This window comes from Scyliorhinus canicula, chromosome 7 (assembly GCF_902713615.1).
Source record: "Scyliorhinus canicula chromosome 7, sScyCan1.1, whole genome shotgun sequence".
Lineage (NCBI taxonomy): Eukaryota > Metazoa > Chordata > Chondrichthyes > Carcharhiniformes > Scyliorhinidae > Scyliorhinus > Scyliorhinus canicula.
The window spans coordinates 209,937,327-209,960,077 of record NC_052152.1 but is presented as its reverse complement, the minus strand read 5'-3'; the positions used below and the strand labels follow the sequence as shown (position 1 = coordinate 209,960,077).

Here is a 22,751-nt window from a genome sequence, read left to right as displayed (position 1 = left end):
TTTTCAAGGAAACCCCCAAGATGTGGGCCAGGCCTCCGAATGCAGGAGCGGTGAAGGAAGAATCAGTGAATTGAATTGTAGCAGTTGGAGACAAATGCTGTTCGGGATTTGAGAGATTGTTGGAGGAAAGGAAATAGTGTGCAGGGCTGAGACAGGAGGCAAACAAAAGTGGAAGGAAAGATCAGGAAATCAGTTCAAGAAAATAATAATACTAATAAAATGTGCTCTTTCGGAAGTTTGAGAGTGAGCAGTGCAGGAGAAGGGAGGGTCTAAGATCTTTCAACTCTGCGCATTAGTAAATCAAGCTGACGTAGTGAGTCCCCTGTGGATGATTGATCAGTGTGATGAATGTGCCAAATTCTCTCATATGGAGTGAATGTCTTTTTAAGAAATATTAATTGCACTCTGCTTGTAATCTGTATTATTCAGCAGCAGCCAGCGGTATGTTTCTGGAGATAGATTGGTGAATGTGACAGTACTGATGATCTTAGAAGGGGGAAAATCAGTAACACTGAGATATACTAAAGTGTTTTATTCAGGAATGGGTCATTTGCTGCCCATTTAAATTATGGACTGTACAGTTCTCAAAATAAAAACCAAAGTTAAAATATTTATCAAATGTAGAAAGGAGTGACGGGAAAGGACCATCTGGAAATCTGCAACAATTTGGCCCCTTGTTTATCCACCTCTTGAATCTTGATTCAAATCCGATCCAGACCTGGCAACATGGAAGTCTTGTGTGTGTTTACAGGTAAAGTATCTGGGGGTGGGGTGGGGGGGGGGGGGGGGTGCTGCAGGTCCCGGCCCAATGGCCATTACATCATCAACCCACTAGCCAAACAACACCTACTTCAGGACAAATTAACATGAGTCTAGCAATCTCACCCAAGCTCCAGTTTGTGTCATGGCCTGGATTCTGAGCAAGGGAACTAAACAAGGTACGTGCTCTCCCACATTATTCCTGAAATGGCCATCAGGGATGTCCTGTACACTGATCGTATTATCAGGGCTCAGCCCTCTGCCCATGTGTCTGGCTGGATGTGGTGCTTTTGGCCATTTTGTGAGTGATTATGTCACAATGCCATTGCCAAGATAACAGAAATATTTGTGCAACGTGGAGTCAGCTTTGAGAATTGTGTGTTTGCTGTTGGTGGGGGGATGGAAATACATAGGGGATATGTCCAGCAAAAAAAGATTGTCTTCACTGCTGGTCTCCAAAACATCCCAGCAAGTTTATCTCAACACGTTTACTCTGTGGGAGCAAGCAGCAGGCAATCAAAACAAAGCAGCTTTGGGGAGGATGCAAACATGGGAAATGGCCTTGGACAGGATAGGATGTATGGGAAGATCTCCCAGTTTGGGGCACTGTGGAATCAACGTAACCATCTCATTGTCACTTATATTCTAATCAGGGGCGTTTGATACACACACTGCCAGGCGAAAGTGACAAATTTCATTCCCAACACTGGCACCTCTGACCTCAATAAGCACAAAAGACAAATACACAGGAGTATTTTTGCATAATCATTGCACTTTAGAACTGAAACCAGGTTATTTAGGGGTAGGTAAAAGGAATTATCAGAGCCTTTTTATTAAATTCCATACATTTTGAAAATTGTGTTGATCATTTCCAAGTGCTCAGTTCAAATTTCTATTTCATTTTCCTGTGTGCGAAGGTGAAAACATTTTTATTTGACAAATTTTCATAAAGCATTTTTCTTCCAGGTTGTTGAATACTAAATGTTTATTAAAAATTAAATGATTTAAGGAGACAGTATTCCTTTCCAACAAGTTGAACCAAAATTCTGCAGTAGGATCTTTGAACAAAGCAGAGTTTAATCTATCAAGGCCCAGATAAAGTTTTAAAAGTTAATAATTACATTTTTACATCAAATTCTCAATATATATACTATTGTACAATATCAAACAGTTCAGATCTTTGAAGCCTGACAGTTTATTGTCAATTATAAATCCTCCTGTGGGTGGATAGTTTACTGTAAGTCGGGTTATAAATGAGAACTTGGCATCCTGTCTACAGTCCAACTATAATTACAGAATCTCCCTGGAAAGATCTTACTGTGGGAAGTTACTAGACTTGAGGGGAGAATCTGATTCAAACTCTGCCTCAATATCTGTTCATTTCTTTAATTGTCTTTTCTTTCACTGTTTGTTTGGATTATGCACTAGTTGGTAAGTAGACAGCTGATTGGCTGCATCGAGGGGCTGGTTTAGCACAGTGGGCTAAACAGCTGGCTTGTTATGCAGAACAAGGCAGCAGCGTGGGTTCAATTCCTGTACCGGCCTCCCCGAACAGGCGCCGGAATGTGGCGACTAGGGGCTTTTCACAGTAGCTTCATTGAAGCCTATTTGTGACAATAAGCGAGTTTTATTATTAGTGCAGTGGCCATGACAACACAAAGCAGCTGCTGCAAAGATTTCCAGGGACCCGGGTTCCATTCCCGGCTTGGGTCACTGTCTGTGTGGAGTCTGCACGTTCTCCCCATGTCTGTGTGGGTTTCCTCCGGGTGCTCCGGTTTCTTCCCACAGTCCAAAGCTGTGCAGATTGCCCGTGATAGTATCCAAAAGGTTAGGTTGGGTTACGAGGATAGGGTGGTGGGGGAGTGGGCCTAGGAGGGAGCTCTTTCAGAGGGTCGGTGCAGACTCGATGGGCCGAGTGGCCTCCATCTGCACTGTGATTCTGTGAGTCGACCCACTGGACATTCATCGCCACATAATCTTCGGCAACGTATTTACCCATGCTTGGGGATGTTTTTATTGTTTCCCAGTGCAATGGGTTCGGAATAAGGACAGTTTTCCTGTGTCAGTGAGTTGAACAATTCTTGAGACTCACAAGTGATGATTTCAGTGTGAACGCTATGGTTGATGCTTCTCACTGGCAGAGTTACTGCATTGTTCCCACAGAATGTCCTCACCTGGGAGTAGACTGGTCTGAAATCAGCGCTCTGCTTCGTTCCTGGCAGTCCTGTCTTCACAAAGCAGTGCACGTGGCTTTATCGCCATTACTGGCACAAACTCCAGCTTGTTTTGCAATCAAAACCTTGCAAAGGACAATGATTTTTCACCAGAGTCTTTCTGTTCAGGGACGTCTGACTGAGTTGGGGTGGGGGGGGGGGGGGGGGGGGGGGTGATATCACCTCACTGCACAACTCTTTGAAACAAAGAAATGGGGAGAGGGAAAGGAATGGATTCTGATTCCAATCAGCTGAAAATGGCACCAAAGTTTCTTGATTTGCAAGATTTTCTTTTTCGAATATCGACCAAAATGGATACTGTCTCTTTAAAGCCCTGTTGCTAACGTGTTTGATTGTTGGGTTGTTTGACCTTTGATCTCCTTTGTTGTGTAATATAAGGATTCTAGTTTTTTTTTTGTTTTCTTTGTAGTGACTTCTGCCTTAAATTAAAGGAATATGGGGGAACGTTGTGCCGCACTGTGTCTTTATTTTAGTGTAAATCCCAACAAACGAGCCGGAGTTCTCCACAGGAACCTTTCCATTCAGAATTGAACTGTTTAGTTTGTGTATATAAAGTCGAATTTGAATGTCAGTGTGGAGTGAGGTCATCAACATTTGAACATTCTTTCAAATTCCTGTTCAAACAAATGTTTTTTTTAATAGATTACTGATTAAACGACAAGTTTACAACACAAGGCCATTCTGAGCATTGGGCATGTGCTACCTCTTTGTTCAGAACGATGTCACTTCCCTCCTCTCAGTCCATTGCTTCGTAACTTTCCCCTCTTCAAATATTTATCCAGTTTTCCCTTAAAAGCTGCAGTGATCCCTGACTCAGCCGCCCCTCAGGGCACACACCGTACCCTCAGCCTGGAGGCATGAGCTGGCCGTGGAGGCCAAGACTGCCAGCGAACTCCGTTCCAACCTCCTCCGCCTCTTTGGATCATTTCTGCTTTGGGCACAGCTGGACTATTGGGGGTAACACCGAGAGATTAACCTTAATCCAAATGCGGTCAACTTGAAATTAAACCAACTGGATGATCGGCACCGACTCAGGTGTATCAAATCTGGTAAATGCACTGCAGTGTTTTAAGACAGCAGAGATCTCTACCACCTTCCTGTGGGCAATTCAGGGTGGGCAATAAATGCTCGACTTGCCGTGATGGTCACATCCAAGAATTATATAACAAAAGAAACTTATCAGCTGACTGGACTCGAAGCACTGACTGTCAGGCTGTGGCTATCTAGTCCAAGGTGATGGGATGTGTGACAAAAATGGGCAAGTTTTAAATCATCGTTTTATCTTTTTCAAAAATTTTTAGAGTACCCAATTCATTTTTTCCAATTAAGGGGCAATTTAGCGTGGCCAATCCACCTACCCTGCACATAATAGCTTATTGTTACAAGTTTATTGTCGCATCTTTGGGATGTGGGGGCGAAACCCACGCAAATTCCACACGGACAGTGACCCAGAGGCGGGATCGAACCTGGGACCTCGACGCTGTGAGGCAGCAGGGCTAACCACTGTGCCACCGTCCTGCCCTGATCATTGTTATATAAAACCTATCTGGGGAAGAGACTAAATTGAAGCAATTGTGATTCTCAAAATTATCAGCCTGATATTTCGGCCTGATGGTTACAATGCTCTCCTAGCACAAAACAATTGATTCCATCAGTTCTCCCAAACATTCTGATTGGTTCTGTGCATTCTGACAGACCTGATTGGTCTGATCCTGGTGATGAGGGGCTGAACTGTCTGGTGAATTGGGAGGGTTTTCCTTCTCCATCGGCTATTCAGGAACCTCCATGTCTCCCTCTGTACAGCTGGATTTTCCCAATTTCTGCCAGGTGGCTGATGATGTGAGTCTCGAAGGTTGCGTTGTGTACGCCTGTCACGTGGAAAGCTCCAGCTAACCGGTTATTTTCCCAGTAGTGATGCCAGTTACCTTTCTTGTCCATACCATAGCCAAATACCGAGAGCTGTTGGTTAGAATGCAGGAGTTAACGACGGAGAAATCCGTAACAGAAACTCATTACCTTGGGGCTCTGCACATTTCCCCTGCAGGGGGAGCGGAAAGAGACAATGGGCAGGATCCAGATTTGCATATTCAAATGTGTAATCAGGCTGACTTGAATATGTTTGCGCCAGAGTTACCCAAGGGGCAGAGCTAACACCCGTGTCGCAGACACCTCGGGCGAGTGCCATTCATCCCTGGTGGACCATGTGTAATGGCATTTGGGGGGTCCTCCCAGGTGATCGGGGTCCGCTGAATGATTGGGCAAGGTGGTACCCTGGCACCCCCAATGCCACCCAGCACCGTGCCACGCCAGCCTGGCACCCTCCTGGCAGTGCCACCCCCTAAGTGCGACCTCGGGGGAGGCATTCATTGCAGAGGCCCAGAAATAAAGCAGAGTCCCATTTAATAGCAGGGCCATTCTCAGCACTGACATTTTTGTAAATCTCTCCCGCGCTCTCTCCAGTGTGTTCCCCATTGTTACCATCCCAGCTGATAAACTGGGTGGGATGATTTCAGAATGGAACCCTGGCTAAAAGATCCAACACAGAGTTTGTGGACTTCCACGACCCAAAAACTGGCACCACAACGGGACTGAATCGGCTACCGTTGAGGGGCTAGCATCCTAGTGCCACGTGGAACACAATCAATTCCAATAGAAAATGGTGCGGGATTCGCCGGGTTCGTGATTGATACTCAGGAGGCTGACAAGCTGCAGCCGCTCACACACATTACACTCCCCACACACCCAGCCAGTGCCATCTTGTTGGCTGGGATGTGCTGGAGCGTGCCCACCCTGCTGATGGGCTGGCAGGGGCCAGAGGGCCACCTATACGACCGGTGGCACTAAGTTCACAGTGGGCTGTTAGCGCTGTGCACAGCTGCATGGCTGCCTTGCCGGCTGAGGCAATGGTGTTCCGTGCCCGTCCACCCCGACCTCACAGCCCACCTCCTGGCAGGACCCCGCTACTCCCCCCGGCCCAGGCAGAAGCCCCCCGACCAGCAGCACAACTGTCAGCAAACTATGGCGATGTCGGCCACTTTCCTTCTGATAAGGTTCCCCATGGTAGGCTTGTGCAGAAAGTAAGGAGGCATGGGATAATGGGAAATTTGGCCAGTTGGATAACAAACTGGCTAACCGATAGAAGACAGAGAGTGGTGGTGGATGGCAAATATTCAGCCTGGAGCCCAGTTACCAGTGGCGTACCGCAGGGATCAGTTCTGGGTCCTCTGCTGTTTGTGATTTTCATTAACGACTTGGATGAGGGAGTTGAAGGGTGGGTCGGTAAATTTGCAGATGATACGAAGATTGGTGGAGTTGTGGATAGTGAGGAGGGCTGTTGTCGGCTTCAAAGAGACATAGATAGAATGCAGAGCTGGGCTGAGAAGTGGCAGATGGAGTTTAACCCTGACAAGTGTGAGGTTGTCCATTTTGGAAGGACAAATCTGAATGCGGAATACAGGGTTAATGGTAGGTTCTTGGCAATGTGGAGGAGCAGAGAGATCTTGGGGTCTATGTTCATTGTTCTTTGAAAGTTGCCACTCAAGTGGATAGAGCTGTGAAGAAGGCCTATGGTGTGCTAGCGTTCATTAGCAGAGGGATTGAATTTAAGAGCCGTGAGGTGATGATGCAGCTGTACAAAACCTTGGTCAGGCCACATTTGGAGTACTGTGTGCAGTTCTGGTCGCCTCATTTTAGGAAGGATGTGGAAGCTTTGGAAAAGGTGCAAAGGAGATTTACCAGGATGTTGCCTGGAATGGAGAGTAGGTCAAACGAGGAAAGGTTGAGGGTGCTAGGCCTTTTCTCATTAGAACGGAGAAGGATGAGGGACGACTTGATAGAGGTTTATAAGATGATCAGGGGAATAGATAGAGTAGACAGTCAGAGACTTTTTCCCCGGGTGGAACACACCATTACAAGGGGGCATAAATTTAAGATAAATGGTGGAAGATATAGAGGGGATGTCAGAGGTAGGTTCTTTACCCAGAGAGTAGTGGGGGCATGGAATGCACTGCCTGTGGAAGTAGTTGAGTCGGAAACGTTAGGGACCTTCAAGCGGCTATTGGATAGGTACATGGATTAGGGTAGAATAATGGAGTGTAGGTTAACTTCTTAAGGGCAGCACGGTAGCATTGTGGATAGCACAATTGTTTCACAGCTCCAGGGTCCCAAGTTCGATTTCGATTTGGGTCACTGTCTGTGTGGACTCTGCACATCCTCCCCGTGTGTGCGTGGGTTTCCTCCGGGTACTCCGGTTTCCTCCCACAGTCCAAAGATGTGCAGGTTGGGTGGATTGGCCATGAAAAATTGTCCAAAATTCTACGATTAACCTAGGACAAAAGTTCGGCGCAACATCGTGGGCCGAAGGGCCTGTTCTGTGCTGTATTTCTCTATCTATCAGAGGCGAAGCATCGCGGAGGCCTCGGAGAATACCTGGTCATGCCCGCTAATGACATGCAAACAGTGTTTACTGTATATGCATTCCGGAGAGCATTAATGCCGCTGCCAAGGTGATGGAGAATTGCGATTTGGCATCAAATCAGCACCTGCCTCGATTTTGGCGTCGGAACCAATTCTCCATCCAATCGTCTTTCCCAATTTCGACATCGGCCAACGGAGATTCCCGCCCCATAACTTTTACTTTTTTTTAAAGAAAACTTTGGGGAACAGAGTCACAGGACCGTTAATTAATTTTAACGAGAAAAAAAATTCTTCACCATGAAAAGTTGGATTATTATACAATACACCAGTCCAGGATTTCACACCAACCGCCTTTAGGATTTCTTTGTCTTGACTGCTATGGAAACTGCGCACTATTGCTTTAACTTTCAATTCCCAGACTGTATTTAAATGGCATCAAACTTTTCATCTAACTCTGAAGTCTGCTGTTCCACTTTAAATCTGGTTACTACAATTGTCTTTCTTACTCAGAACACTTTGTTTACTCTTCCTTGAATTATTCCGAACAATACCTTGATCTCTTTTCAGTTCTCTTGAACATTGTTTCGGTCCCAGTTCCCTGGTTATCTGGACTGTAACTTGCACTTTAGGAAGCCTGCCTCTTTGCAACTCCCATCTTGTCCAGTCAGTCTGTCTTCCAGCAGGATTAAGAGATATCCTGTCTCCAACTGCCCTGGTTTCCAGTTAAAACCAAGAACAAAGGAAAGCCCTTCCCTCTGGGGAATGGGCCCCTGCTATTACTACTAATTCTTCACATCATAGCCCTCTCTTAGAAATACTGTTGGAACTTAACCAACCCCCACACATACAAAACACCTTTGTCCAGCATCAATCGGAACTATAGGTTTCATCCTTCCAGGCACAGAAACCCACATAAAACTATACTATAGTAACGACAAGGGGAGTCCAGCGAGTTCACAGGGAGATGTTTATTCACTTTACAGCAGCACATACATAAGGCCCAGGTACATATGACCGGGTCTATACTTCCTATCAGCTACGACAGAGGCTGGCCTATTATACAGAAGGTGGTTAATTCCAGGTCCAATCATCCCCAGCTGGATGAACCTAATGCATGTTACATACAGGTTATTACATATATCTTATTTCTAATGTTTGCCAACAACAATCCCTTAAAGCTACCATCATGCTCCTACACTCCTACAGTGTGGCGCACAGAACTGTGCACATTAATCCAGCTGACGTCTGACTAGTGTCTCATACAAGTTCAGCATAACCTCCTCGCTCTTGTACTCTGCCTCTATTAATAAAGTACAGAATACTCGATGCCTGTCCTGTCACCCAGGTCCCTCTGGTCCTTTACTTGCCCCTATACTTACCTGGCAGGGGTGAAACCATGATCAAGAATGTTGCCCCTTAGTTTATATCGTCTCTCCATGTTCTTCTTACCAAAATGCATCACCTCACATCTTCTCCGTGTTGAACTTCATCTGCCACCTGTCTGCCCATTTTGCCAACTTGTCTATGCTCCTTTCATCTGCCACCTGTCTGCCCATTTTGCCAACTTGTCTATGCTCCTTTCATCTGCCACCTGTCTGCCCATTTTGCCAACTTGTCTATGCTCCTTTTATCTGCCACCTGTCTGCCCATTTTGCCAACTTGTCTATGCTCCTTTCATCTGCCACCTGTCTGCCCATTTTGCCAACTTGTCTATGCTCCTTTCATCTGCCACCTGTCTGCCCATTTTGCCAACTTGTCTATGCTCCTTTCATCTGCCACCTGTCTGCCCATTTTGCCAACTAGTCTATGCTCCTTTCATCTGCCACCTGTCTGCCCATTTTGCCAACTTGTCTATGCTCCTTTCATCTGCCACCTGTCTGCCCATTTTGCCAACTTGTCTATGCTCCTTTCATCTGCCACCTGTCTGCCCATTTTGCCAACTTGTCTATGCTCCTTTCATCTGCCACCTGTCTGCCCATTTTGCCAACTTGTCTATGCTCCTTTGAAGTTCGGCATTGTCCTCACAGTTTACATTTCCAAGTTTTGTGTCATAGAACTTAGAACAGTACAGCACAGAACAGGCCCTTCGGCCCTCGATGTTGTGCCGAGCATTGTCCGAAACCAAGATCAAGCTATCCCACTCCCTGTCATTCTGGTGTGCTCCATGTGGCTACCCAATAACCGCTTGAAAGTTCCTAAAGTGTCCGACTCCACTATCACAGCAGGCAGTCCATTCCACACCCTAACCACTCTCTGAGTAAAGAACCTACCTCGGACATCCTTCCTATATCTCCCACCCTGAACCTTATAGTTATGCCCCCTTGTAACAGCTACATCCACCCGAGGAAATAGGCTCTGAACGTCCACTCTATCTATCCCCCTCATCATCCTATAAACCTCTATTAAGTTGCCTCTCATCCTCCTCCGCTCCAAAGAGAAAAGCCCTAGCTCCCTCAACCTTTCCTCATAAGACCTATCCTGCAAACCAGGCAGCATCCTGGTAAATCTCCTTTGCACCCTTTCCAATGCTTCCACATCCTTCCTATAATGAGGTGACCAGAACTGCACACAATACTCCAAATGTGGTCTCACCGGGGTCATGTATAGTTGCAGCATAACCCCGTGGCTCTTAAACTCAAGCCCCCTGTTAATAAACGCTAACACACTATAAGCCTTCTTCACGGCTCTATCCACTTGAGTGGCAACCTTCAGAGATCTATGGACATGAACCCCAAGATCTATCTGTTCCTCCACATTCCTCAGAACCCTGCCATTGACCCTGTAATACGCATTCAAATTTTTCTACCAAAATTAATCACCTCACACTTATCAGGGTTAAACTCCATCTGCCATTTTTCGGCCCAGCTCTGCATCTTATCAATGTCTCTTTGCAGCCTGCAACAGCCCTCCACCTCACCCACTACTTCACCAATCTTGGTGTCAGCAGCAAATTTACTGACCCACCCTTCAGCCCCCTCCTCCAAGTCATTGATAAAAATCACAAATAGCAGAGGACCCAGCACTGATCCGTGGTACACCGCTGGTAACTGGTCTCCAGTCTGACAATTTCCCATCCACCACCACCCTCTGTCTTCTATGTGATAGTCAGTTACTTATCCAATTGGCCAAATTTCCCTCTATCCCACACCTCCTTACTTTCTTCATGAGCCGACCATGGGGAACATTATCGAATGCCTTACTAAAATCCATGTACACGACATGAACTGCGCTACCTTCATCTCCATACTTAGTTACCTCCTCAAAGAATTCAATCAAATTTGTGAGGCAAGACTTACCCTTCATGAATCCGTGTTGACTATCCCGGATTAAGCTGCATCTTTCCAAATGGTCATAAATCCTATCCTTCAGGATCTTTTCCATTAACTTACCAACCACCGAAGTAAGACTAACCGGCCTATAATTACCAGGGTCATTCCTATCCCCTTTTTGAACAGAGGAACAACATTCGCCACTCTCCAGTCCTCTGGCACTATCTCCGTGGACAGTGAGGACCCAAAGATCAAAGCCAAAGGCTCTGTTATCTCATCCCTTGCCTCCCAAAGAATCCTAGGATATATCCCATCTGGCCCAGGGGACTTGTTGACCCTCAGGTTTTTGAAAATTGCTAATACATCCTTCCTCAGAACATCTACCTCCTCCAGCCTACCCGCCTGTATCACACTCTCATCCTCAAAAACATGGCCCCTCTCCTTGGTGAACATTGAAGAAAAGTATTCATTCAACGCCTCTCCTATTTCTTCTGACTCCATGCACAAGATCCCACTACTGTCCTTGACCGGCCCTAACCTCACCCTGGTCATTCTTTTATTTCTCACATAAGAGTAAAAAGCCTTGGGGTTTTCCTTGATCCGACCCGCCATGGACTTCTCATGCCCCCTCCTAGCTCTCCTAAGCCCTTTTTTAAAGCTCATTCCTTGCTACCTTGTAACCCTCAAGCGACCCAACTGAACCTTGTTTTCTCTTCCTTACATACTCCTTTTTCCTCTTGACAAGACATTCAAACTCTTTTGTGAACCATGGTTCCCTCACACGGCCATTTCCTCCCTGCCTGACAGGGACATACCTATCAAGGACACGCAGTATTTGTTCCTTGAACAAGCTCCACTTTTCATTTGTGCCTTTCCCTGACAGTTTCTGTTCCCATCCTATGCTCCCTAATTCTTGCCTAATCGCATCATAATTACCCTTCCCTCAATTATAAACCTTGCCCTGCCGTATGGCCCTATCCCTCTCCATTGCAATAGTGAAAGACACCGAATTGTTGTCACTATCTCCAAAGTGCTCTCCCACAAACAAATCTAACACTTGGCCCGGTTCATTACCCAGTACCAAATCCAATGTGGCCCCCCCTCTTGTCGGCCTATCCACATATTGTGTCAGGAAACCCTCCTGCACACACTGTACAAAAACTGGCCCATCCGAACTGTTCGACCTATAGAGGTTCCAATCAATATTGGGAAAGTTAAAGTCACCCATGACAACTACCCTGAGACCTCCACACCTATCCATAATCTGTTTTGCAATTTCTTCCTCCACATCTCTATTACTATTTGGAGGCCTATAGAAAACTCCTAACAATGTGACCGCTCCTTTCCTGTTTCTAACTTCAGCCTATATTACCTCAGTAGGCGGATCCCCCTCGAACTGCCTTTCTGCAGCCGCTAAACTATCCTTGATTAACAATGCTACTCCTCCACCTCTTTTACCACCTTCCCTACTCTTACTGAAACATCTATACCCCGGAACTTCCAACAACCATTCCTGTCCCTGTTCTAACCATGTCTCCATAATGGCCACAACATCGTAGTCCCAAATACCAATCCACGCTCCAAGTTCACCTAACTTATTCCGGATGCTCCTTGCATTGAAGTAGACACACTTCAACCCACCTTTCTGTCTGCCGGTACACTCCTGCGACCTTGATACCCTCCTCAGTACCTCACTACTCTCAACACTGGCTTCTGGACTACAGCTCGTTTTCCCAGCCCTCTGACAAATTAGTTTAAACCCCCCGAAGAGCCGTAGAAAATTTCCCTCCCAGGATATTGGTGCCCCTCTGGTTCAGGTGCAAACCGTCCTGTCTGTACAGGTCCCACCTTCCCCAGAATGTGCTCCAATTACCCACGTACCTGAAACCCTCCCTCCTACACCATCCCTGCAGCCATGTGTTTATCTGCACTCTCTCCCTGTTCCTCACCTCACTAGCATGTGGCACCGCCAACAAACCAGAGATGACAACATAGTTTGTCCTGGCTCTCAGCTTCCACCCTTAGCTCCCTAAATTCCTGTTTTAAATCCCTGTCCCTTCTCGTACCTATGTTGTTGGTCCCGATGTGTACCACGACTTGTGACTGTTCCCCCTCCCCTTTAAGGATTCTGAAAACACGGTCCGAGACGTCACGGACCCTGGCACACGGGAGGCAACATACCATCCGTGAGTCTCTTTCGCTGCCACAGAACTGCTATCTGTCCCTCTAACTATCGAGTCCCCAATAACTATTGCTCTCCTGCTCTCCCTCCATCCCTTCTGAGCAACAGGGACGGACTCAGTGCTGGAGATCCGTTCACCGTGGCTTACCCCTGGTAGGTTGTCCCCCTCAACAGTATCCAAAGCGGTATACTTGTTACTGAGGGGAACGACCACAGAGGATCCCGGTACTGACTGCTTCATCCCAGCCCCTCTCACCGTCACCCATCTATCTTGATTCTTCGGAGTAACTACATCCCTGAAGCTGCTATCTATGACTACCTCTGCCTCCCGAATGATCCGAAGTTCATCCAGCTCCAGCTCCAGTTCCCTAACGCTGTTTCTGAGGAGCTGGAGATGGGAGCACTTCCCACAGATGAAATCAGCAGGGACACTGATGGCGTCCCTCACCTCAAACATTCTGCAGGAGGAACATTGCACTGCCTTCCCTGCCATCCCCTCTAGATAGCTTGCGGCTAAAATGCAAACTCTGAAATTGTCCCATGCACAACAAGATCGAGATCATTAATATATCTCAGGAAAAGTAAGGATCCCAATCCCGCCGGTCCCCTGGGAAACACCACTATAAACCGTCCTCCAGCCTGAAAAATATCCATTGACCATTGCTCGCAATTTCCTATTACTCAGCCAATGTTGTATCCAAGTTGCTACTGTCCCTTTTTGTTCTATGAGCTATAACGTTTCTTTCAAGTTTGTTGTATGGCACTGTATCGAATGTCGTCTGAAAGTCCATGTACACCACATCAACAGCATTACCCTCATCAACCCTCTCTGTTATCTCCTCAAAACACTACAAGTTAGTTTTTTTTAAATGCATTTACAGTACCCAATTTTATCCCCCCAGTTAAAGGGGCAATTTAGCACCTTGGCCAATCCATCTACCCTACACATCTTTATGTTGTGGGGGTGAGAGCCACGCAGACACGGGGAGAATGTGCAAACTCCACACGGACAGTTACCCGGGGCCGAACCCTGGTCCTCGACGACGTGAGGCAGCAGTGCTAACCACTGCACCTCTGTGCCGCCCCAAGTTACGGAAACATGATTTCCCCTTTAGAAATGCATGCTTGCTCTTCCTAATCAACTCACATTTTACCATGTGACTTGTAATTCTATCCCAAATAGTTTTGAGAACCTTCCCCACCACTCAAGTTAAACTGACAGGCCTGCAATTGCTGGACTTATCTTTCTTTGACCAAGGGTGTCACATTGTAATTCTCATGTCCTCTGTGCCCTCCGTGAGGCGAGAGAATGCTTGGACAGCACCATTGGAATTTACATTCTTACTTCCTTCAATATTGCTGCACTTTCTGACTCAGAGAAGCCAACACTTTCACCAGCATCGAAACTGGAAAGCTGATTAGTGAGCGGGGCCCAAGGGTCCTGCCCCTCCTGCCTCGTTCATCTGGGCTGCCTGCCAGTCACCCACTCCCTTTCTTTCATAAATTTAGAATACCCAATTATGTTTTTTCCAATTAAGGGGCAATTTAGTGTGGTCAATCCGCCTAACCTGTACATCTTTGGGTTGTGGGGGTGAAACCCACGCAGACACGGGGAGAATGTGCAAACTCCGGTGACCCGCGACCGGGATCAAACCTGGGACCTCAGCGCCATGAGGCATCAGTGCTAACCACTGCGCCACCGTTTGCCCTACCCATTCCCTTTCTGCTTCCACGCTCCTAACCTTCAGAGTGGCCACCTTTCTTTTAAATATTTTAATTGAAGTATTTGTAAAATTTTATAGCAAAAACAGAAAAAGAACAATAAGCGTTAAACATTAACCTAGCGCAGAAATAGATATTTCCCTGAACGTCTCTGTCTTCACAGATCACCGAAAATAACAAAAAACAAACAAACACTACATTAACCTCCCCCCCCCCCCCCCCCCCCCCCCCTCCTCCCCCGGACTCAGAAAGCTGCTGCTGCCGACATTTTAAATTAAATTTCCCCAATAAAGTTGACAAATGGCTGCCACCTCCGGGTGAACCCTAACATTGATCCTCTCAAGGCAAACTTTTCTCAAAACTGAGAAACCCAGCCATGTCACTGACCCAGGTCTCTACACTCGGGGGCTTCGAGTCCCTCGACAATAACAGGATCCGTCTCCGGGCTACCAGGGAGGCAAAGGCCAAGACGTCGGCCTCTTTCTCTCCCTGAACTCCTGGATCTTCTGATACCCCGAAGATCGCCACCTCTGGACTCAGCACCAGTGTTCCTAGCACATTGGACATTGCCCTGGCAAACCCCTGCCAGAACCCTTCAAGCTTTGGGCATGCTCAAAACAAATGGACATGGTTTCTGGGCTCCTCGCACATCTGTCTTCCACCCCAAAAAACGTGCTCATCCTCACCGCCGTCATGTGTGCCCGGTGTACCACCTTAAACTGGATTAGACTGAGCCTGGCACATGACGAGGAGGAATTGACCCAGTTAGGGCTTCCGCCCACAGACCCGGCTCTAACTCCCCTCCTAACTCCTCCTCCCACTTGCCTTTAAGCTCCTCCACCGGGGTTTCCTCCGCCTCCAACAGCTCCTGGTAGATATCCGACACCTTCCCTTCCCCCACCCAGGTACCGGAGTGGCCACCTTTCTCAACCTGTTATCCATGCAGCTGACAGCCACAGTGACACCAATCCCTACTCGAGCTCCGAAACCTGAAGCTTATCTTTCTGCAGCTGGCAGCACTTCCTTCACATGTGAGTCATCCAGGTCAACAGCAGTGTCCACTGCTTCCCACATATTACAGGACGTACATTTCACACAGCTGAGCTTATCTACATAGAACATAGAGCAGTCCAGCACAGTACAGGCCCTTCAGCCCACGATGTTGTGCCGACCATTTATCCTAATCTAAGATCAACCTAACCAACACCCCTTCAATTTACTGCTGTCCATCTGCCATGTTTTAACTTTACTTCCCTTGTGTTAGCTTTATTTTATTGGCCCTTGCTCAAATCCAAACAAGTACTTCTTTAAAAAATAATCAGCTTGTGGGGTGCATGAGAAAAGGTGGAGGCAGAGAGGGTGGGGAATATGGTAGGGAGGGCAGGTTGTGGGGTGAATGGGAACAGGTGGAGGCAGAGAGGGTGGGGAATATGGTAGGGAGGGCAGGTTGTGGGATGAATGGGAAAAGGTGGAGGCAGAGAGGGTGGGGAATATGGTAGGGAGGGCAGGTTGTGGGGTGAATGGGAAAAGGTGGAGGCAGAGAGGGTGGGGAATATGGTAGGGAGGGCAGGTTGTGGGGTGAATGGGAAAAGGTGGAGGCAGAGAGGGTGGGGAATATGGTAGGGAGGGCAGGTTGTGGGGTGAATGGGAAAAGGTGGAGGCAGAGAGGGTGGGGAATATGGTAGGGAGGGCAGGTTGTGGGGTGAATGGGAAAAGGTGGAGGCAGAGAGGGTGGGGAATATGGTAGGGAGGGCAGGTTGTGGGGTGAATGGGAAAAGGTGGAGGCAGAGAGGGTGGGGAATATGGTAGGGAGGGCAGGTTGTGGGGTGAATGGGAAAAGGTGGAGGCAGAGAGGGTGGGGAATATGGTAGGGAGGGCAGGTTCTGGTTGTTAGTTACATAGAACATAGAACATAGAACGATACAGCGCAGTACAGGCCCTTCGGCCCTCGATGTTGCACCGACATGGAAAAAAACTAAAGGCCATCTAACCTACACTATGCCCTTATCATCCATATGCTTATCCAATAAACTTTTAAATGCCCTCAATGTTGGCGAGTTCACTACTGCTGCAGGTAGGGCATTCCAGGGCCTCACCACTCTTTGCGTAAAAAACCCACCTCTGACCTCTGTCCTATATCTATTACCCCTCAATTTAAGGCTATGTCCCCTCGTGCTAGCCACCTCCATCCGCGGGAGAAGGCTCTCACTGTCCACCCTATCTAACCCTCTGATCATTTTGTATGCCTCTATTAAGTCACCTCTTAACCTTCTTCTCTCTAACGAAAACAACCTCAAGTCCATCAGCCTTTCCTCATAAGATTTTCCCGCCATACCAGGCAACATCCTGGTAAATCTCCTCTGCACCCGTTCCAAAGCTTCCACGTCCTTCCTATAATGAGGCGACCAGAACTGTGCGCAATACTCCAAATGTGGCCGTACTAGAGTTTTGTACAACTGCAACATGACCTCATGGCTCCGGAACTCAATCCCTCTACCAATAAAGGCCAACACACCATAGGCCTTCTTCACAACCCTATCAACCTGGGTGGCAACTTTCAGGGATCTATGTACATGGACACCGAGATCCCTCTGCTCATCCACACTACCAAGAATTTTACCATTTGCCAAATATTCCGCATTCCTGTTATTCTTTCCAAAGTGAATCACCTCACACTTCTCCACATTAAACTCCATTTGCCACCTCTCAGCCCAGCTCTGTAGCTTATCTATGTCCCTCTGTAACCTGCAACATCCTTCCGCACTGTCTACAACTCCACCGACTTTAGTGTCGTCTGCAAATTTACTCACCCATCCTTCTGCGCCCTCCTCTAGGTCATTTATAAAAATGACAAACAGCAACGGCCCAGAACAGATCCTTGTGGTACGCCACTCGTAACTGAACTCCATTCTGAACATTTCCCATCAACTACCACTCTCTGTCTTCTTTCAACTAGCCAATTTCTGATCCACATCTCTAAATCACCCTCAATCCCCAGCCTCCATATTTTCAGCAATAGCCGACCGTGGGGAACCTTATCAAACGCTTTACTGAAATCCATATACACCACATCAACTGCTCTACCCTCGTCTACCTGTTCAGTCACCTTCTCAAAGAACTCGATAAGGTTTGTGAGGCATGACCTACCCTTCACAAAACCATGCTGACTATCCCTAATCATATTATTCCTATCTAGATGATTATAAATTGTATCTTTTATAATCCTCTCCAAGACTTTACCCACCACAGACGTTAGGCTCACCGGCCTATAGTTACCGGGGTTATCTCTAATTCCCTTCTTGAACAAAGGGACCACATTTGCTATCCTCCAGTCCTCTGGCACTATTCCTGTAGCCAATGATGACCTAAAAATCAAAGCCAAAGGCTCAGCAATCTCTTCCCTGGCTTCCCAGAGAATCCTAGGATAAATCCCATCAGGCCCCGGGGACTTATCTATTTTCACCTTGTCCAGAATTGCCAACACTTCTTCCCTACGCACCTCAATGCCATTTATTCTAATATCCTGGGTCTCAGCATTCTCCTCCACAATATTATCTTTTTCTTGAGTGAATACTGACGAAAAGTATTCATTTAGTATCTCGCTTATCTCCTCAGCCTCCACACACAACTTCCCACCACTGTCCTTGACTGGCCCTACTCTTACCCTAGTCATTCTTTTATTTCTGACATACCTATAGAAAGCTTTTGGGTTTTCCTTGATCCTACCTGCCAAAGACTTCTCATGTCCCCTCCTTGCTCGTCTCAGCTCTCTCTTTAGATCCTTCCTCGCTTCCTTGTAACTATCAAGCGCCCCAACTGAAACTTCACGCCTCATCTTCACATAGGCCTCCTTCTTCCTCTTAACAAGAGATTCCACTTCTTTGGTAAACCACGGTTCCCTCGCTCTACCCTTTCCTCCCTGTCTGACTGGTACGTACTTATCAAGAACATGCAATAGCTGTTCCTTGAACAAGCTCCACATATCCAGTGTGCCCAACCCTTGCAGCCTACTTCTCCAACCTACACATCCTAAGTCATGTCTAATGGCATCATAATTGCCCTTCCCACAGCTATAACTCTTGCCCTGCGGGGTATACTTCTCCCTTTCCATCACTAACGTAAAGGTCACTGAATTGTGGTCACTGTTTCCAAAGTGCTCACCTACCTCCAGATCTAACACCTGGCCTGGTTCATTACCCAAAACCAAATCCAATGTGGCCTCGCCTCTTGTTGGCCTGTCAACATATTGTGTCAGGAAACCCTCCTGCACACATTGTACAAAGAACGACCCATCTAATGTACTCGAACAATATCTTTTCCAGTCAATATTTGGAAAGTTAAAGTCTCCCATCACAACTACCCTGTTACTTTCGCTCTTTTCCAGAATCATCTTCGCCATCCTTTCCTCTACATCCCTAGAACTGTTAGGTGGCCTATAGAAAACTCCCAACAGGGTGACCTCTCCTTTTCTGTTTCTAACCTCAGCCCATACTACCTCGGAAGAAGAGTCCCCATCTAGCATCCTTTCCGCCACCGTAATACTGTCCTTGACTAGCAGGGCCACACCTCCCCCTCTTTTGCCCCCTTCTCTGACCTTACTAAAACACCTAAACCCCGGAACCTGCAACAACCATTCCTGTCCCTGCTCTATCCATGTCTCTGAAATGGCCACAACATCGAAGTCCCAGGTACCAACCCATGCTGCCAGTTCCCCTACCTTATTTCGTATACTCCTGGCATTGAAGTAGACACACTTCAAACCACCTACCTGAACACTGGCACCCTCCTGCGAAGTCAAATTTGTGCTCCTGACCTCTATACTCTCAATCTCCCGTACCCCAAAATTACAATCCAGGTTCCCATGCCCCTGCTGAATTAGTTTAAACCCCCCCAAAGAGCACTAACAAATCTCCCCCCCAGGATATTGGTGCCCCTCAGGTTCAGATGTAGACCATCCTGTCTATAGAGGTCCCACCTTCCCCAGAAGGAGCCCCAGTTATCCAGAAATCTGAATCCCTCCCGCCTGCACCATCCCTGTAGCCACGTGTTTAATTGCTCTCTCTCCCTATTCCTCATCTCACTATCACGTGGCACGGGCAACAACCCAGAGATAACAACTCTGTTTGTTCTCGCTCTGAGCTTCCATCCTAGCTCCCTAAAGGCCTGCCTGACATCCTTGTCCCCTTTTCTACCTATGTCGTTAGTGCCAATGTGGACTACGACTTGGGGCTGCTCCCCCTCCCCCTTAAGGACCCGGAAAACACGATCCGAGACATCACGTACCCTTGCACCTGGGAGGCAACATACCAAACGTGAGTCCCTTTCGCTCCCACAAAATCTCCTATCTGTGCCCCTGACTATTGAGTCCCCAATTACTAATGTTCTACTCCTTTCCCCCCTTCCCTTCTGAGCAACATGGACAGACTCCGTGCCAGAGACCCGTACCCCATGGCTTACCCCTGGTAAGTCCCCCCCCCCCACAAGTATCCAAAACGGTATACTTGTTACTCAGGGGAACAACCGCAGGGGGTCCCTGCACTGACTGCTTCTTCCCAGTCCCTCTTACAGTTACCCATCTATCTCCAGTCTTTGGTGTAACTACTTCCCTGAAGCTCCTATCTATGACCCCCTCTGCCTCCCGAATGATCCGAAGTTCATCCAGCTCAAGCTCCAGGTCCCTAACACGGTTTTTGAGGAGCTGGAGTTGGGTGCACTTCCCACAGATGAAATCAGTAGGGACACTGACGGCGTCCCTCACCTCAAACATTCTGCAGGAGGAGCATTGTACTGCCTTCCCTGACATCACCTCTAGATTTAAAAAAACACAAGAAAAAGAAAAAGCTTACCTGATATTCCCACAAACCCTGCTCCCGCTGAAAGGTAAGCAAATTTAAAGGCACTCACTCACCTTCACGACAGGCCCCTGCTCCCGCTTCCCAACCACCGTGGGGTGGGGGGGTTGGTTAGAGGAGGAGGTAGGGTGGGAAACACTCACAAAGTGTTTCGGGTTTAACTATCTCTTGACAACAGACCCTCCACAAACCACCTTCAACTTAGGCTGACCGCACTGCACGTATGCAAATTTCCCCAGAACAGCTGATCAGTAGCTCTGCTCTGCTGCCCTCTGCTGGATGCTTGACTTCACTCAAACTCCTTGGGTCTTCTTCGCAGGTTCACCTTCAACTTAGGCTGACCGCACTGCACGTATGCAAATTTCCCCAGAACAGCTGATCAGTAGCTCTGCTCTGCTGCCCTCTGCTGGATGCTTGACTTCACTCAAACTCCTTGGGTCTTCTTCGCAGGTTCACCTTCAACTTAGGCTGACCGCACTGCACGTATGCAAATTTCCCCAGAACAGCTGATCAGTAGCTCTGCTCTGCTGCCCTCTGCTGGATGCTTGACTTCACTCAAACTCCTTGGGTCTTCTTCGCAGGTTCACCTTCAACTTAGGCTGACCGCACTGCACGTATGCAAATTTCCCCAGAACAGCTGATCAGTAGCTCTGCTCTGCTGCCCTCTGCTGGATGCTTGACTTCACTCAAACTCCTTGGGTCTTCTTCGCAGGTTCACCTTCAACTTAGGCTGACCGCACTGCACGTATGCAAATTTCCCCAGAACAGCTGATCAGTAGCTCTGCTCTGCTGCCCTCTGCTGGATGCTTGACTTCACTCAAACTCCTTGGGTCTTCTTCGCAGGTTCACCTTCAACTTAGGCTGACCGCACTGCACGTATGCAAATTTCCCCAGAACAGCTGATCAGTAGCTCTGCTCTGCTGCCCTCTGCTGGATGCTTGACTTCACTCAAACTCCTTGGGTCTTCTTCGCAGGTTCACCTTCAACTTAGGCTGACCGCACTGCACGTATGCAAATTTCCCCAGAACAGCTGATCAGTAGCTCTGCTCTGCTGCCCTCTGCTGGATGCTTGACTTCACTCAAACTCCTTGGGTCTTCTTCGCAGGTTCACCTTCAACTTAGGCTGACCGCACTGCACGTATGCAAATTTCCCCAGAACAGCTGATCAGTAGCTCTGCTCTGCTGCCCTCTGCTGGATGCTTGACTTCACTCAAACTCCTTGGGTCTTCTTCGCAGGTTCACCTTCAACTTAGGCTGACCGCACTGCACGTATGCAAATTTCCCCAGAACAGCTGATCAGTAGCTCTGCTCTGCTGCCCTCTGCTGGATGCTTGACTTCACTCAAACTCCTTGGGTCTTCTTCGCAGGTTCACCTTCAACTTAGGCTGACCGCACTGCACGTATGCAAATTTCCCCAGAACAGCTGATCAGTAGCTCTGCTCTGCTGCCCTCTGCTGGATGCTTGACTTCACTCAAACTCCTTGGGTCTTCTTCGCAGGTTCACCTTCAACTTAGGCTGACCGCACTGCACGTATGCAAATTTCCCCAGAACAGCTGATCAGTAGCTCTGCTCTGCTGCCCTCTGCTGGATGCTTGACTTCACTCAAACTCCTTGGGTCTTCTTCGCAGGTTCACCTTCAACTTAGGCTGACCGCACTGCACGTATGCAAATTTCCCCAGAACAGCTGATCAGTAGCTCTGCTCTGCTGCCCTCTGCTGGATGCTTGACTTCACTCAAACTCCTTGGGTCTTCTTCGCAGGTTCACCTTCAACTTAGGCTGACCGCACTGCACGTATGCAAATTTCCCCAGAACAGCTGATCAGTAGCTCTGCTCTGCTGCCCTCTGCTGGATGCTTGACTTCACTCAAACTCCTTGGGTCTTCTTCGCAGGTTCACCTTCAACTTAGGCTGACCGCACTGCACGTATGCAAATTTCCCCAGAACAGCTGATCAGTAGCTCTGCTCTGCTGCCCTCTGCTGGATGCTTGACTTCACTCAAACTCCTTGGGTCTTCTTCGCAGGTTCACCTTCAACTTAGGCTGACCGCACTGCACGTATGCAAATTTCCCCAGAACAGCTGATCAGTAGCTCTGCTCTGCTGCCCTCTGCTGGATGCTTGACTTCACTCAAACTCCTTGGGTCTTCTTCGCAGGTTCACCTTCAACTTAGGCTGACCGCACTGCACGTATGCAAATTTCCCCAGAACAGCTGATCAGTAGCTCTGCTCTGCTGCCCTCTGCTGGATCAGTTACTGATTTAGTTATGATGTGATTTCCTTTTTGTTCTCTTTTTGGACTTGATGTTGGTTGTTTTTGA

The 22,751-nt window shown here is 47.8% G+C and overlaps 1 protein-coding gene across 3 annotated transcripts in view; it reads right to left on the bottom strand.

The window, feature by feature from the left end:
- Window positions 1–1,719: 1,719 nt before the first annotated feature.
- The window catches only part of LOC119969771 (CMP-N-acetylneuraminate-beta-galactosamide-alpha-2,3-sialyltransferase 2-like), a 94,895-nt gene continuing 73,863 nt past the window's right edge, over window positions 1,720–22,751 (bottom strand). For all 3 annotated transcript variants that reach the window (XM_038803842.1, XM_038803841.1, XM_038803843.1), the window contains exon 7: window positions 1,720–4,952. In XM_038803842.1, the coding sequence (XP_038659770.1) occupies window positions 4,767–4,952 (186 nt within the window). In that variant the 3' untranslated portion in view covers window positions 1,720–4,766. The remainder of the gene's footprint in view (window positions 4,953–22,751) is intronic.